Genomic DNA, 14859 nt, shown 5'->3' with positions numbered 1-14859 from the left:
TGAGGAGTGGAAGGGGAAGGTCTGTTTATCCTTTCTGAAGAAAGCCAGGAGTGAAGGTGGTGGGATATCAGAGAGAGAGAGAGGTCCAGGACTCTACCCTGGAGTAGATGGAACAAGTCTTGATTTACATCTCCTGCATCCTATGAATGCCCAAATACCTTGACTACTGTATTCTGAATAATTCCTTTTTCACTTCTCATTTTACGGAAATTTCCACCTATCTGATTTGCTTTTGGCATTTGGCTGGAATCCTGAGAACTCCCCTTTTTTTGGAAAGTGGAATTGTTGACAGATTCTGCTAGTGTAGCTTGGCTACAAACTGCTCTTAGTCCTAGGCTTTGTGGTTTGAATCAGCTCTCCCAGATCTTGCTAGAGTTTTCTTGGTAAATTATTTTTCACCAAAATAGTTCATCTTCAGAGGGATTAAAACAATTCACAAGTGCAGGCTGAATATGGCAAATTACTTGAAGCCTCTTACAAATTAAAATAAAGTCTTGCTTAATCCTAACACTTTTATGTATTTTTAATCAACATTTAAAGAAATTTCCAAAATATTTTTTTCTAAAAGTTCAAAAACATTTAAAGCTTCAAAAATTAGTTTCAGGATGTATGATATAAAATTATTATTTAATTTTTTGTTGAAAAAGTACAAGCATTTTCAGATTGACCTACCTTTATTGTTGTTGCTGTTGTTCAGGTTTGGTAAGGTGACAAAAGAAAAACTACACATTTCTGCTAAGTTATTGCCTTAATTTCAGGCGTCCCTTTCAAGTTGAGGATAGATTTGGGATTTTCAGCTCTCTCTCTGTGTCTCTAATGAGGAGTACCCAGAGGAGTGCTGGTTTGAAAGCGGTGTAAGCGGTGGGGCTGAGCAGCTGTGTGCAGGGCGCAGCRAGCCGGGCACGGGCGCTCGCGGGCGCATCGAGGCCGAGCCCGAGGAACAGAGCGGGGCTTTCGTGGGGCTGTGCAGGTGAAAGTCTGTTGCCTACAATCCTTAGGCATGACCATAATAAACCTGCCTCAGAAAATGCTTCTGCTTGAAGTACTGTCCTTTGTTGCTTGTTTGGCAGCAATTGCTCTTCCTGGAAATTTCCATCACTTAGTTACACTGCTGTCTCCTGCAGGACTGCCTTATCTCTGCTGCTGTAACCTCCCTCGTCGCTGACGCTAGTCCATGGTGTCTAATGTGAAACATGAAGTCTCTGTGCTTTTTGACCTCAGTCCTGCTATGGGCAGAATAATCGCTCCCGATGTAGCAAAGCACTGAACATAAAGCACATATATGCATGAAATCATAGGCACATCCATTCAAACTCAGCCTGAACTTAAGTGATGGTCTGGAGAAAGGATAGAGTGAGCATTGCCCCAAGAGACCCAAGAGACCAGGCTCCTGGTGGGTAACATAAAAGGAGAAAAAAAGCTTTGAGGGAAGTTGAGGATTTCAATGCAAAACTAGTACTATCCCCAGGCCACTGTGCATGGAGGATGCCACATAAACCCCCTTGACGTCCTGCACCTTGCAGTGCCATGAGAGAGGGACTTCAGGAGGGCACTGTAACCAGAGCCACCCCATCTCCTTGCATCTCGCTGCAGTGGGACCATGTGAGGTTCTGTGCTGTGACAAACAAGACTAATGGAAAGTCTTCTTCAGATCCCAGGTAAAGCCTTGCCCAGTGACTGTGCACAGCATCAATATTTATCACATCTTTAAAAGTGTATTGCTGGAAAACAGTTCCCCACCAGCTGAATTCTCCTCCAGCTGTGCTGGTGGCTGGGGAATCTGCTCTAAAGCAATGTTTGTTCTCTAATGAGCTGCACAAAGATCATATATGGGCTTATTATGACTAGGGCCACTGGCAAAGAAACTTAGAAGGGCTTTTGAACTCAAGCCACCCTCCTTTGATCAGAAAATCGTGCCTCTCTGCCAGGCTGTCTTGCGCCCTGTCGCTCCAGCTGCTGGTTTGTATATGGGAATGGGAATATGTGACTTGAAGAACTGCTTGTGGTGCCAAATTGCTCTTTTCAGAGGCAAGAGGGATTTTTGCCAGGTTAAAGGGACTGTAGCGTGGTTGGTGGTGCAGCTGAGCCAGGCTAACTGGCAGCTCCCAGTGCACTCAGGGGCACAGCTCTCCCTGCCAGACAGGGCGTTTCTGGTGTTTCCTCAGTGCTGGTCAGCGAACTAGTTCAGGGAGCTAAACCAGTGGATAACTAATGTTATGCTGGATAACTAGGATATCATTATCTTGGTTATCCCGCTCAGGGGTCTGGCGTGCACAGCGCAGGCGCCTGGCTCTGGTGCTGCGATGGCAGTTCCCCTTTTGTGGTATTACATATGCATGGAACAGCAGCCTTGGGTTGGGACAGGGCACGAAATGCAGCCTGCAGCCCTGCGAGCTGTTTTGCTGTGGCAGTGCGGTTCCCTGCTGCCAGCTGAGTGCCAGGAAATGCAGATCAGTGTTTGTGGAGTGAGAAACGATGCAGAATCTGAACTTCAGATGAGTAATATCACAAGAATATAGCATTTGGCATTGGCTTCTGCCATTTTTTTTTTATCTGCAAGGCTCAGAAGTACAACTCCACTGGATAGACTTTCTAGCTAATAAAATCAGTTGCTTAACATATCCCCCTTGTTTCCTCCCCTCATGTAGAACATGAAACTAATAGAAAAATGTCTTCACCTAACCAAGTACTAATTGCACAGAAAGCCTTTCAGTCCTGTGCAATGAAATTATAGACACCAGAATGCTGTAATGCTTCTCTGAAGCCCTAAGATCTATAGAGGAGAGATGTCATGCAGCAAAAACCTGCAGCATAAAAGCACTACAGCACTGAAAAAAAGCCCTCTCTGAATTTTGAATAATTAGAGTTTCACCAATTACAAACATATGCTTGCAAAATTAGGCCATGGAAGGAGAGAGCATTGGATCGAGACTGTGCATATGTTTGGACCCATCCCATAAGACCAATAGCACTTCTATAGCAGACTGGTATTTAGCCATTCCAAAAAAAGAATTTAGTCATAAATAAATACACTATAGACTAAAGCAACAAGGGCTACTGCACAAACAGTAAAATGAGCATATGTTGGTGCCCCTGCATTAGTCACTGCAGAGCCATCAGGTTACGAAGCAGGTATGAAATGGGTACTCACAGAACTCCACCAGCAGATACTTCGTTTCATTCAGTGCTTGGTCAAAGTTGTTCTTTTTCAGCAAGAGCACGTTGTTCTCCTTCTTAATTTTGGGTAGTTTGGCTTTTTTTGTCTTTGCATCCTTTGGGCTTATGTTGTTTATTGCTGGGAAACCTGTGAGAAACACTAGTGCCAGAAAGAAAAACTGATGTGTCTTCATCCTGCCTTTATTCGTGCGGAAAAAGAAGAGTTCTCCTTTACTGAAAGGTGTGGAGCCCTAAGTGGCAGCGTTCGCTGCTCAAATGGCGGTTGCTGTATCAGCCAGACGGTGGTTGATAAGACCGATAACAGAGTCTACCACTAGTAGAGCCAAATGTACCTCCTTGTTGGAAGATTAATGCAGTTAAATACTTTCTCATTTTTAGCAATGTTTAGAAAAACAGTTTCAGTGGAGAAGGTGTGTTCTTGCTGCTCCTGCAAATAACCAGACTATCTGGAGAGAAGATGAGAGAACACTCAAAGAAATACTTGGTCAGAGGAGCATGAGTGTTGATTCATAATGCTCTTTAATTAGACAGCCTGCTTTTGTGGTCTTCTGCATTCCTCTGTAGTCCTGCTGGGACCTGTTTCCGATGAGGAATTGAGGTACAATATTGGAAAGCTGAACATAAAATTGAAACTTTGGGAGTATAGTATTTTGTCCTAGGCATACAGAAAATTAGGTCATCGTTTCTGCATGTTTCTTCTTCAGTGCTGACTAGATCTGGTGCTTTCATTTTAGGCTTTACAGTTTGAGAGTGCTGTGGAAAGTCGGCCCTCTGCAAAACTCGTGAGAGCCAGCAGTATAGATGTTATAATTGTCCTCTGCTTTGTGGCCATTCACACCCCAAAAGTTGTTTTGTGGTTGAAAGCTAATGGGACATGTTTCATTTGTGAGCAAATTCTGTTTCCATTTCCCATTTTCATCACAAACATAGAGATTTTAGAATAATGGTAATTATTACTGTTTATTTGAACATTTTAGGCTGCCGTTCTCCAGCTGCACTTGAAATATGTAACATAAACATGAAAATAACTGCATAGCATCCCTGTGAGATGTGTACGTACCGTGGAGTGCTACTTTAAATGATTCTAGTAACATCTACTGTCTCTTCCTCTATTTTGTGTAGGCGAGGCTAGGAGAGTCTGGAAATGGTAGAGTTTTCTTTGCAGGGATGTTTTATAACACACAGCTTTTTCGAAGTTGCACACACCTGATGAGATGAAAGGCAAATGAAAGTCTTTAAACTTTCACCTTCACTTGCCTTGTGTTACCTTGTCCTTGCTGTGATGGATGTTTCAAGGGAGAGGAAATAAAGAGCTTGTGAAAAACTCATATAAAAACAGCTAAACTGAAAAGCATTACAAAACGTTTTAGTCATCATATAGTGGCTTCCAAAATAAAATTTTGTATTAGTTTCATGCCTCCAATAAAAACAGAACTCTTAAGGAAATGAATAACTAAATTCATCAGTTTTATTGGTATGTGTATAGTGTGGTGAATCGCCATCTAGTGAATATTTAAGACATAGCATAATTACATGGATTACATAATTACATGGATCATTTAAAATCAATGTGATAAACAGAGTATCCTGAGCCCACTGCACTGTGAGTAATGGTAGTGCATCATTTGATTACTGTTTTTCCATAAGCATTTAACGTAAAAAGTAAAGCTTATAGGAATCAAGAGCTAAATATTTAGAGACAGGTTCACAGGTGAAGTCTTAGAGATGAGATACATTCATCAGCTGATAAACTGGACGACAAAGATTATAATGTAGGGAAAAAAGCAAAAGTTTACAGTCTCTTTACCAGCAGAGGCAGAACTTATTTTAAAAGCTGCATGAAATCATAGGGAGAAGTGGGAGAGACAAAAACATGTTTATTCAAGCTAATTTGATTTAATTCAGACATTACAAACTTGACAGCTTCCAAAACCCAACAGTTTTCAAATATTTTATTTTTTTTCAGGTGACTCATCTCTGTAAGTCTTCATCTGATCTTTTCCACACTGCCTGATAAATCCTCATTTATCATGAGAATATTTGTCAAATTATGGATCCCTCAGTGCTTGCAGCTTCTCAGGTCACCTTGCAGATTGTTCCATGGATACAACAGGCTTCTTGCATCTCCACTTATTTCGTATTATGATTCTATAAACCAGTGTGAAAAGGAACTACCAGAATATTTCAACTTTGCAAGTGATGTTTTGGATAAATGGGCACAACTGGAAAAGGTAGTTTGTTTTGTTTCATAAAAATCTCAGATGATATAAATCGATTTTACTGAGGAATACGGCACAGCATTAACTGCAGAGGAGAATTCGTCATTTTTTTGTTAGGCATGCAGGTGTCACAGAACTACTTGACAAGGATGATTTACTTAGTCTGAAATTAGTTATGGATTGTATTAAACATTCTAAATTTTGACTTCCTATTTTAATTTGTCTTTAATCTTGTCTTTTAGGATGGGAAGAGACCGACAAATCCAGCTTTTTGGTGGGTAAAGGATGAAGGAGAGGAGGTGAAGTGGAGCTTTGAAGAACTAGGATTTCTGTCCAGTAAGGCAGCTAATATACTCTCTGAGGCATGTGGTTTGCAGAAAGGAGACAAAGTTTTAGTAGTTCTCCCTCGGGTCCCTGAATGGTGGCTACTGAATATAGCCAGTATGCGAACAGGTGAGTAACCTTGTTGATCTCTTGAACAGAAAGAAAATGTCAGGAAGAATTTGACTATGTTGAATTTTTGGTAGAAATTAGGTTGAACAAAATATTTGCTAAACATCCATGATGGAACAATTCAGCATCAAGAGGGACATGACCAGTTGATTTTGTCCCAAGTACAAACTCTGTGGTTCTTGCAGCGAACTGAGATTGAGGAAATCTTAATTCTGTTGATCTGTCCAAGATTTCCTGCATCGTGACTCAGGCGTGTTATTCAGAATCTTATCTCAGTGCCTCACACTTCCAATTGTAGAAGTTGATAGGTACCCCTGAACATGCGGGATAACTGAATAATCATTTAGAACAATACTCATCACAATAAATAATAGCTTTATCCCTCATGTAAATATAATCCAAATGTTGGCCTCATTCATGTACTCAGTTAAGTAGATCTCACCACTGACTTCTTGAGTTATGAATCATTAGGAAGGTTCTGCAAAATGCTCATTTTTTATAAGGTTCAGACAAACTACAATATTAGTGATGCAGATTTTGGAGGCTTACAGTATTTACTAAGATTTGGAAGGTTGGGTCTGTCTCAGGTTATTCCTTGGCATCAAATTTACCCAAGCTCTGCCTTCATACATGACTTCCGTTTTTCAAGAAATAAATTCTTAGCAGGTAGTTCAACTTCTGTATGGCTAGATTCATCTCATATAAACATAATAAGGAATATTTTTTCTAAATTGTTTCTTTTATTTTTCTTTTTTTTTCCTCCAGGAATTGTCTTCATTCCAGGAACATCACAATTAACAGCCAAAGACATTTTATACCGACTCCAGGCTTCAAAGGCCAAGTGCATTGTTACCAGTGATGCTCTGGCACCTGCAGTGGAATCTATCATGCTTGACTGCCACTCTCTGAAAAGCAAACTAATTGTATCCAAAGACAGCAGAGATGGGTGGCTGAACTTCAAAGAACTCTTAGCGTGAGTATCAGCTGTCTTATTAGCATCTTTGTGAGATGAAAGATGCTGTATCAATCATGTGATATCACTGAGTTCTGGAGGAATCCTCTGTTTTGGGGATCACTTCCAGAATATAGACGAGTTAAATTTTGCATCCCTCTGCCAACCCATTGTCTTCACTGCATTAAGTACAAGTTCTTCCAACACGCTTTAGGGTAGCTGGGTTCAGGGTCTGTCAACTTTTCCTTATTCAGCAGCCTGTCAGCTTCTGAAACCTCATTGCTTCTACTGTTACCACAAAGCATGTGCACAGGGTACTAATCCTGCAAAGAGTCATTTTGTGCCTCTCTTCTAGAGTGCAGCCTAATGCCTCTTGAATTCAAGCAGAAGATAGAAACCTATTGCTGAATCTCAGTGGCCAACTACTATGATGTCAATTATTTCTTTTCCTTGACAATATTGGTAGCCTAGACAGTCTTGATTGCTCATCAATCACTTGAATTTAAATAATTTTGTGGGTTTAAATAATTTTGGACCAAATATTTTTTATATATCTTCAGAACCTSAAAAAATGATGCTTCCTTCTTGAGAAAGTTCAAATAGTAACTGTCATATATTTTCTCTTCTGAAGGGTGACATCTACTAACCATAAATGTGTCAAGACAAGGAGTCAAGACCCAATGCTCATCTATTTTACTAGTGGAAGTACAGGCTCTCCAAAAATGGTGGTGCAGTCACACAGCAGTTATGGCATTGGATTTACTGTCAGTGGCAGGTATAACTTATAGTTGCTCCCAGTGTCCTGATTAAGTGACATGATCACAATTAAATGAAAATGTGACAGTAAAAACTCCCTTAAGTGCAGATTTTGATGAGTGCAGGATCTTAATTTTTCCTCACCTTTCCCCTCTCACAGTAAAACATTGATTGTTATAGATTCTTTATAGAATCTGTAGATTTTTATAGATACAGTTGAGATATCAGCCACAGTGTTTCCATCACTCCCAGTCAGATTAATCCACCTATAGCAAAACCAGACAAAGTTGAAATCTTCTTATGTGGACATTTCTGGAAAACAAAAAGTCTTTGGACCATAGCCTTATCTGTTAAAAGTCATAGTTCATAGATTCCAGTCTGTGGCTTAGCATTGCTTTGCCTTCACCGAATATCCTTCTGTTGGATTTATGCTTCCCGAGGAGTGACACATATGAAAACCAAAGAATATATTTCCCAGTGCACTTTGATTTGGAACTTAGTAGTATGGAGTCAACAGAAATAATTTAGTTAGTTTCTTAAAGAAGTAAGTTGTGATTTAGCTTTTCTTCATAATCTGCAAGTTGGAGAAAGCCTACCCCAATGGTATGTTCAGTTTTTGAAATGGAACCAGATTCTGTAATATCAATCATGGATATTTTGCACTATTCAGAAGTAAAACAAAAACTGAAAATATTAAACAGGAGATTGTAAAGGGAAATGAGAGGGTGTTTAAGATTCCCTTTAACTCTTGTGAACTTTGGACTTTATGTAACAGACTTTGTTTTCTGACACCATATTTTGTAAGGAAAGGCTCCTGTACTTTCTTTTAATTATGCTGTGACCTGTGCTCAGATCTCTTGTCTCTCTGTATGTTTTTTCTCCTCTCTGCTCTGTCAGGTACTGGATGAACTTGACACCCTCAGACATAATGTGGAATACTTCTGACACAGGTTGGGTAAAGTCAGCATGGGGCAGYGTTTTTGCTCCATGGATCAATGGATCATGTGTCTTTATACACCATATGCCTCAGTTTAAACCAGCAATTGTTGCACAAGTAAGCATAACATTTCATCCTGTTGGGATGGGGTTTATTTCCATTTTACATAACTGAAACATCTAACTGGGCTCCAGTGCATACATATCCACTGTTGTTTATAGTCGCATTCATGGTACTTTCCATGTCTTTTAAAGTAATTTTCCCTTCCTTTGAAGCCCGACAGACTAAAGGAATAATGGTTTCTCTCCTGGTTAGGCTATGTGACACTGATGCAAAGTGGCGATGAATATGAAAGATGGAGGGTTAAGTGAGCTCAGAGTTATTGCTGGCTTATCTGATGCTTAGCCTGGAGCTCACTGTGAGTATGAACTTCCAGCCTTTTTGGGCTGCGTGTGCACGTGGGTCAACACTCAGTGTGTGACATAAACCTGATCTGGGGCCCTATTAACCTGAATTTTCCATGAGTTGCCAGCAAGCGTGTTCCTCCTGTCTTTTGGTTTTCAAAACCAGCCAGCTGCTCTGTCCTCCTTGGCATCAGCCTCTTCTGTAGAAAGGGGAATTTCTTCAGATTTCTCCAATAAAACTGAAAAAACTTGTTTCTAGTTCACGGCTGTCACTTAGCATTGAGTCTAGGACATAGTTGCCCCAGACTGTGACTGCTCAGTGGTCATACATTTCCATGAGTCGTGTTTGTTGGAGGGAAAGTTGTTCTTTTTTTTTTTTTTTTTCTTTTTTTTCCTTTTTTTCCCCCTTTTTTTCCTACAGCAGCAGGATTGACTGAGAGAACTACTGCACAGTCAGAATCTGTCATTAACACACAGTCATTCTCTCTGAATATTGAGTGTATGTTGCATTTTTATGGGTTTCGTTTTGAAAATGTTTGAGTCATATTAATTACGGATGTTTGTAAGATGCCTTTTCCTTTAAACCACTTTCTGATTTTCTAGACTCTCTCAAGATACCCCATCACCACCTTTTGCACAGCCCCCACAGCCTACCGCATGCTGGTGCAACACGGGTTGAGCAGGTACTGCACATCTGCCTACTGCAGGGGTAGCAGGGAGGCTGAGATATAATGCTGGAACAGCTGTGCATCATTTGTTCATTTTGTTGCTCTATTCTTTTTCATTTAAAAGAAAGCTGATTAGAAAAATTTGCTTTCAAAGGAGAAAACTACATTCTGAAATGTGTGAATAACTAGTCATACCTTAGGCCATTCGGAGTCCAAGAATGAGTCTTTGAAAAGACAGTAAATGGAAATGAATTCTTTAAAGTTTTACTTTGTCTGAACTTAGGGTTCACAGTTAGCTTTAAGTTAGGGATGGCTTTAGGCAGCACTGGATTGGGGAGTTACTGGAGTACCGTGGAGCTTTTACAGGTCTTTCACTTGCTGAGAGTTATTTAGCAGCTATTCTAACTCACTTGTTGCACTGTAAAATATTCAGCCCAGGAGATAAGCTCAAAACGATTTGCAAGCAGTTTTCATGCCTTCAGTAATGTACTGCTTATTCTCACACAGGTCTTTCATCTTTTGATGAAAGGCTCTATGTATCAGATCCTTCACCCTTCCTTTTTTACTAGAAAATTTTAGTTTTCTTATTTAGTCTTGGATGCTGGCATGTAGCCACATAAAGAATGTTTTCTACAGGATCTGATGTGCTTGTCCAAATCTTTTCTGCTTCTTTGTCAGCTCTTCAAGAAAACACTGTTTTTACGACAAAATATATTATACTTTCTGGCCCAGACTTCTCCAGACATTAACTGCCCTGCCCTTGGTGATAGCATGAGCAATCTAGGAGCATAATCCAGGACTGTGTAACAGGATGATTATTGTTATTTCCAAAGTAGCTTGTGAGGCTTTAGGCATGCAATACCCTTTGATAGTTGAGACAGTCTGCCCAGTTAAGACCATTCACTGCTCTTTACAGAAGTTAAGAAAATTACTGTTGTTTTCTGTGCCTCTTAAGCTACAAGTTTATGAGTCTGAAACACTGTGTATCTGGAGGGGAACCACTCAATCCTGAAGTGATAAAGCAGTGGAAAACCCAAACAGGCCTGGATATCCATGAAGGCTATGGCCAGACTGAGACGGTATGTTTGTATTCATTCCTGCAATATATCCTTTCAAAGGTAACAATGCTAAAGGTGCAAGGTGCTTGATAAATCAATGGAAAAGGTGAGAATCATTTTCATAAACTTTTGAAATTAGCCTATTATATCAACTTCCAAAATCAGCTAGTTGCATTTTTTAATGTTTACAGGAAGTATTATGACTACAGAATTCAKCTCTCCTGCACAAACTGTACACAAATCCTGATTAAATAACTTATAGCAAATCCCTTCAGCATGTTTGTTTAAACAGCAAAAATAAAAATAATTTGCTCTGTGTGGGGTTCTAATGTAAAGTATTAAATCAACTCATATTCAAGACTTTTCTGTAACTGAACATAACAGAGCTACCAAATGTCAGGTTTAAGGTATTCTCTCAGCTCCAAATTCAGTCCTTGTCATGACACAGTTGGACAAAGACATGAGGAATTGTTTTGCCTAGTCCACACCAAGGATAAAGTTTACAAGATGCTGTATAAATAAAAAGATTACAATTTATTATGCAGGTAACAATATGTGCCAATGTGAAAGGAATGAAAATTAAACCTGGCTCTTTGGGAAAAGCCTTGCCCCCTTATGATGTGCAGGTATGTTACTGCATTGCATCTCTGAGTTCAGTTGTAGTCGTGTAATAATATGTAAGTTGAGTAAGAGAAGTAAGCTTGGATTAGCTCAGGGAAGACAGAGCAATAACAATAGTAATAATATGTCCTTTCTGCAGATTGTAGATGACCATGGGGCTATTCTCCCTGCAGGAGAAGAAGGTGACATTGCTGTCCGAATCCAACCTAGACGACCGTTCTGTCTGTTCTCTCAGTACCTGGTAGGTTTGAGTTGGCCTGGCTGTGCCAGTTGAGAATCTCGAGAGACCTAGTGCAAAGCTCTGTTGACTTTACTGAATGCCTAGGATTTCTTTCAGCATGTTCACGAAATCTCACTAAGTTCTTTGGGCACTTTGAACCCAGTAAGAACATTGTGCTGCTATTTCAAAAGCAGCCTGACTGGCCACTGGAACTTTAAGGTGCAGCATGAACCAGGAGATACCTTGTTTCGGATCAGAAGAGCAGAAGAGCAGAAGAAGCATCTTTTTCTTCCCTGCATACAACTCTGAGTCACTGAGAATCATAAATTGATGGAGCACAAATTGATCTTTTAAATCTTTAAAAATTGCTCTTTTGAAATCTTTGGTATTAGAACAGGTCTTTGTGTGATTATACATCACGTAGATGATGTGCTCAGGATGTACAACACAAAAACATGCTACAGCACAAAACCCTCAGGTGCAGATAATCTAACAGGTTTATGGGAGTGGCATATATAACCTAAAATAACTATTCAAATAGCCTGAAAGTGGAAGAAGAAGGCTAGAAGAAATATGTCAGAAGAATGGCTGATATGGTTCAGGTCAAAGGTTTTCATAGATTAGTATTTTTTTCCTGGTGGTGCTGAGCACATCCTTAAGAAAAAACTAGAATCAGGCAACTATAAAAATATTCTTACCCATTGCATTTGGGCAACTGTGTTCGATAACCCTTAGGGAACCTGTCCATGTGTTTAATCCTCTTCTGAACTCGCACAGTATTTTAAGTGGCTGTGGTATTCCCTGTCAACAATAGATACAAATTGATTGCTGTTTGTGTAAAGAAAAAAAAGTCCTTTGTCATTAAGTCCTCCACTGTTAAGCAGTACAATCTAGCCTATGATAGATCAGTGTAGTTAATGAAGTGCGTTTGTAGATCATCTGGTTTTGCTTTGATCTTGAAAGTCAGAAATGACTGACAGGAAGTTGTTATGGAGATTCCTGCAATAAAAAAATCACTTGTGTAAAGAGAGTAGGTTATGCGCTTAAATAATGTGCTGTGACAGATGGACATTCTGATGGAATACAGCCTTTTTTACTTTTGAACATGCATACACGTCTTTTTCAGCTCTCACATATTTCACTGCAAAGCTGCTAATTAATGTACTTCTTTTTTAACTAAAGGCATAAGATAGCATTGAATATACTAGTTTTGCGACTAGCTATAAAATGCAGTCTTGATCATTTTTAGCACCACTGCAAAGTGAGAATAAGATTTCACTAACCACTAGATAAATATTTTGAAATGTTGTTTGACTGTTGTCAGGATAATCCAGAGAAGACTGCTGCCACTGTGCGTGGAAATTTTTATATCACTGGGGACAGAGGGATTATGGATGAAGAAGGATATGTCTGGTTTGTTGGAAGATCTGATGATATAATTAATTCCTCTGGGTAAGTCGGTTGCTTTCAAATTTGCTCATTTTCCTGTTAATGATGTTCTGTTTTATCCCAATATTAAATTGGGAAAGTTCAGTTGAATGGCTAGCTTGCTACTACTGTCATACTTGCATTTTCTTATAGGTATCGTATTGGTCCTTTTGAAGTTGAAAGTGCATTAATACAACATCCTGCAGTTTCAGAGTCAGCTGTTGTCAGCAGTCCTGATCCAATTCGAGGGGAGGTAAAAATGAAAAGAAAAAAATAAATTTACTCTAAGTATGATATGAATCATGTGTACTAGTCTTACCTGGAATTAAAAATAGATTTAAAAAGTTAAAAACCATGCCCTGACAGATTTTAGAATTTCAGAATTAATTCCTTATTTGCAAAGTTTCATGTAGAAAAAAAGATTTGCATTTTCAGATTAATTGTGGCATCTTTTTGTATAAGAAATTGTATTCAGGTGTTTATTTCTCTCTTTTTGCCAGTAAGTATATGAAATGATATCCAGAAGTTATCATTTTTTTTCTTAGATTTTTCAACTTTGTGACATTTATTTGAGCTCTCAAGTGAGATTTTCAGATTTTTTTTCTATTCTGAAACTTTTTGAAAGTTTAATGGTATTTAAAGTTAGAGAAGAAAGATATAAAAACCATAACACTTAGCATTACCCTCCCATAATTCATATCCTTTATTATATTGTATTCAGTGACGAACAGCCAATAGAGAGAACTAAAAGAAAAAAAGCTCAAATTTTCACATTTCTGGATTTTGATATTGAAATTTGGCAATAAAAACATGCTTTATTTCCCACATCTGGAAATAACAGAGAACCTTAACTTTTGTGGCACAGGTAGTCAAAGCCTTTGTTGTTTTGGCTCCTGCTTTTGTATCACACGATCCAGAACAACTAACTCGTGATCTTCAGCAACATGTCAAAAATGTGACTGCTCCTTACAAGTACCCAAGAAAGGTAGGTGCACCACTTCACCATATAGAGACATGTCTTCTAACTGTGTCCGAAAYTGAAATATTTTTGTCCTACTTCAGCTTCTTTGTCAACTATTTTCTTACAAGCACTCCAAATATAGTGAAAATAAAGATGTAGCTGGTAGCTTGGGTTCACTCTGTGAGCTAGAAAGAACTGAAAGGGTCATTCCCCAGCTGATGATATGATTTTTCTTTGCCTGGATTTTCAAGGACTCCAGTAGACAGGGAATTCAGTTCTCAAGTCCTCCCTTGAGTTCTGTTCAGACTCTCAAGAGAGAAATTCCTACTGGCATCAGGGTGTGGAATCCATTCCTTATAATCAGGGAAGATGCCAGTAACTCCTTGTCCCAACAGTTTAAGCAGTGGCCTCTTCGGGATTGCAATATTTGCCCCTACAACTGCCTGTGTAGTCYGGCTAAAATACATAATAAGAAATTTCCCTGTCCCAGCCCAGGTCATGCATCTTCTCACCTTTTTAATATAACTATAATACATGTGGGCATTTCCTTGCGCCGCGGAGATTATTTGCAATGTATTTAGCTAAAAGTGGTCATTTTTGCCATTCAGATTGAATTCATTCAGGCTCTGCCAAAGACTGTTGCTGGGAAAATTCAGAGGAAGATTCTAAGGAATAAAGAGTGGGGAAGAGCGTAACATGATCCAGAAAATGAGGAGAAAATATTTCTACCATCTGTACCAGCTGTAGCACAGAACTTGGCATGTTGTTATTACCCAGAGTACTAAGATAATGTATGGGAGAACAAGTTACCAAAGAATCGAAGAAAGGAGATCATACTCATGACTTTCATATGCATTGGATAATAATTCTGTCACAGCTGTAACAGGATGTGTGATTTTTAGGACCACTTTTGCTATCAGTTTTCAATTTTTCAGAAAGAATGGAATACAAATAATTAAGAAGAGTAAGGGAGAGAGATGAGGAGATTTGGTAACGTACAAAGAT

The 14859-nt window shown here is 39.2% G+C and overlaps 2 protein-coding genes across 3 annotated transcripts in view; one reads left to right on the top strand and one right to left on the bottom strand.

Annotated features, from left to right (window-relative positions):
* The window catches only part of PDILT (protein disulfide isomerase like, testis expressed), a 23377-nt gene extending 20027 nt beyond the window's left edge, over positions 1-3350 (bottom strand). Inside the window, exon 1 of the mRNA XM_026053954.1 lies at positions 3152-3350. Within this exon, the coding sequence (XP_025909739.1) occupies positions 3152-3350 (199 nt within the window). The remainder of the gene's footprint in view (positions 1-3151) is intronic.
* The window catches only part of LOC112959990 (acyl-coenzyme A synthetase ACSM4, mitochondrial-like), a 15833-nt gene extending 974 nt beyond the window's left edge, over positions 1-14859 (top strand). Inside the window, exons 2-14 of one of the 2 annotated variants that reach the window (XM_026054159.1) lie at positions 5144-5408; positions 5639-5849; positions 6615-6822; positions 7433-7576; positions 8455-8611; positions 9502-9581; positions 10522-10645; positions 11170-11250; positions 11385-11486; positions 12790-12917; positions 13047-13146; positions 13759-13878; positions 14463-14859. In XM_026054159.1, the coding sequence (XP_025909944.1) occupies positions 5208-5408; positions 5639-5849; positions 6615-6822; positions 7433-7576; positions 8455-8611; positions 9502-9581; positions 10522-10645; positions 11170-11250; positions 11385-11486; positions 12790-12917; positions 13047-13146; positions 13759-13878; positions 14463-14549 (1743 nt within the window). In that variant the 5' untranslated portion in view covers positions 5144-5207 and the 3' untranslated portion in view covers positions 14550-14859. The remainder of the gene's footprint in view (positions 1-5143; positions 5409-5638; positions 5850-6614; positions 6823-7432; positions 7577-8454; positions 8612-9501; positions 9582-10521; positions 10646-11169; positions 11251-11384; positions 11487-12789; positions 12918-13046; positions 13147-13758; positions 13879-14462) is intronic. The other variant, XM_026054160.1, reaches the window with a different exon arrangement.

Source organism: Nothoprocta perdicaria, unplaced genomic scaffold (genome assembly GCF_003342845.1).
Source record: "Nothoprocta perdicaria isolate Ctin4 unplaced genomic scaffold, notPer1 scaffold_12, whole genome shotgun sequence".
Taxonomy (NCBI): domain Eukaryota; kingdom Metazoa; phylum Chordata; class Aves; order Tinamiformes; family Tinamidae; genus Nothoprocta; species Nothoprocta perdicaria.
The sequence above is the reverse complement of the archived record's forward strand: the minus strand, read 5'-3'. Positions and strand labels throughout refer to the sequence as shown.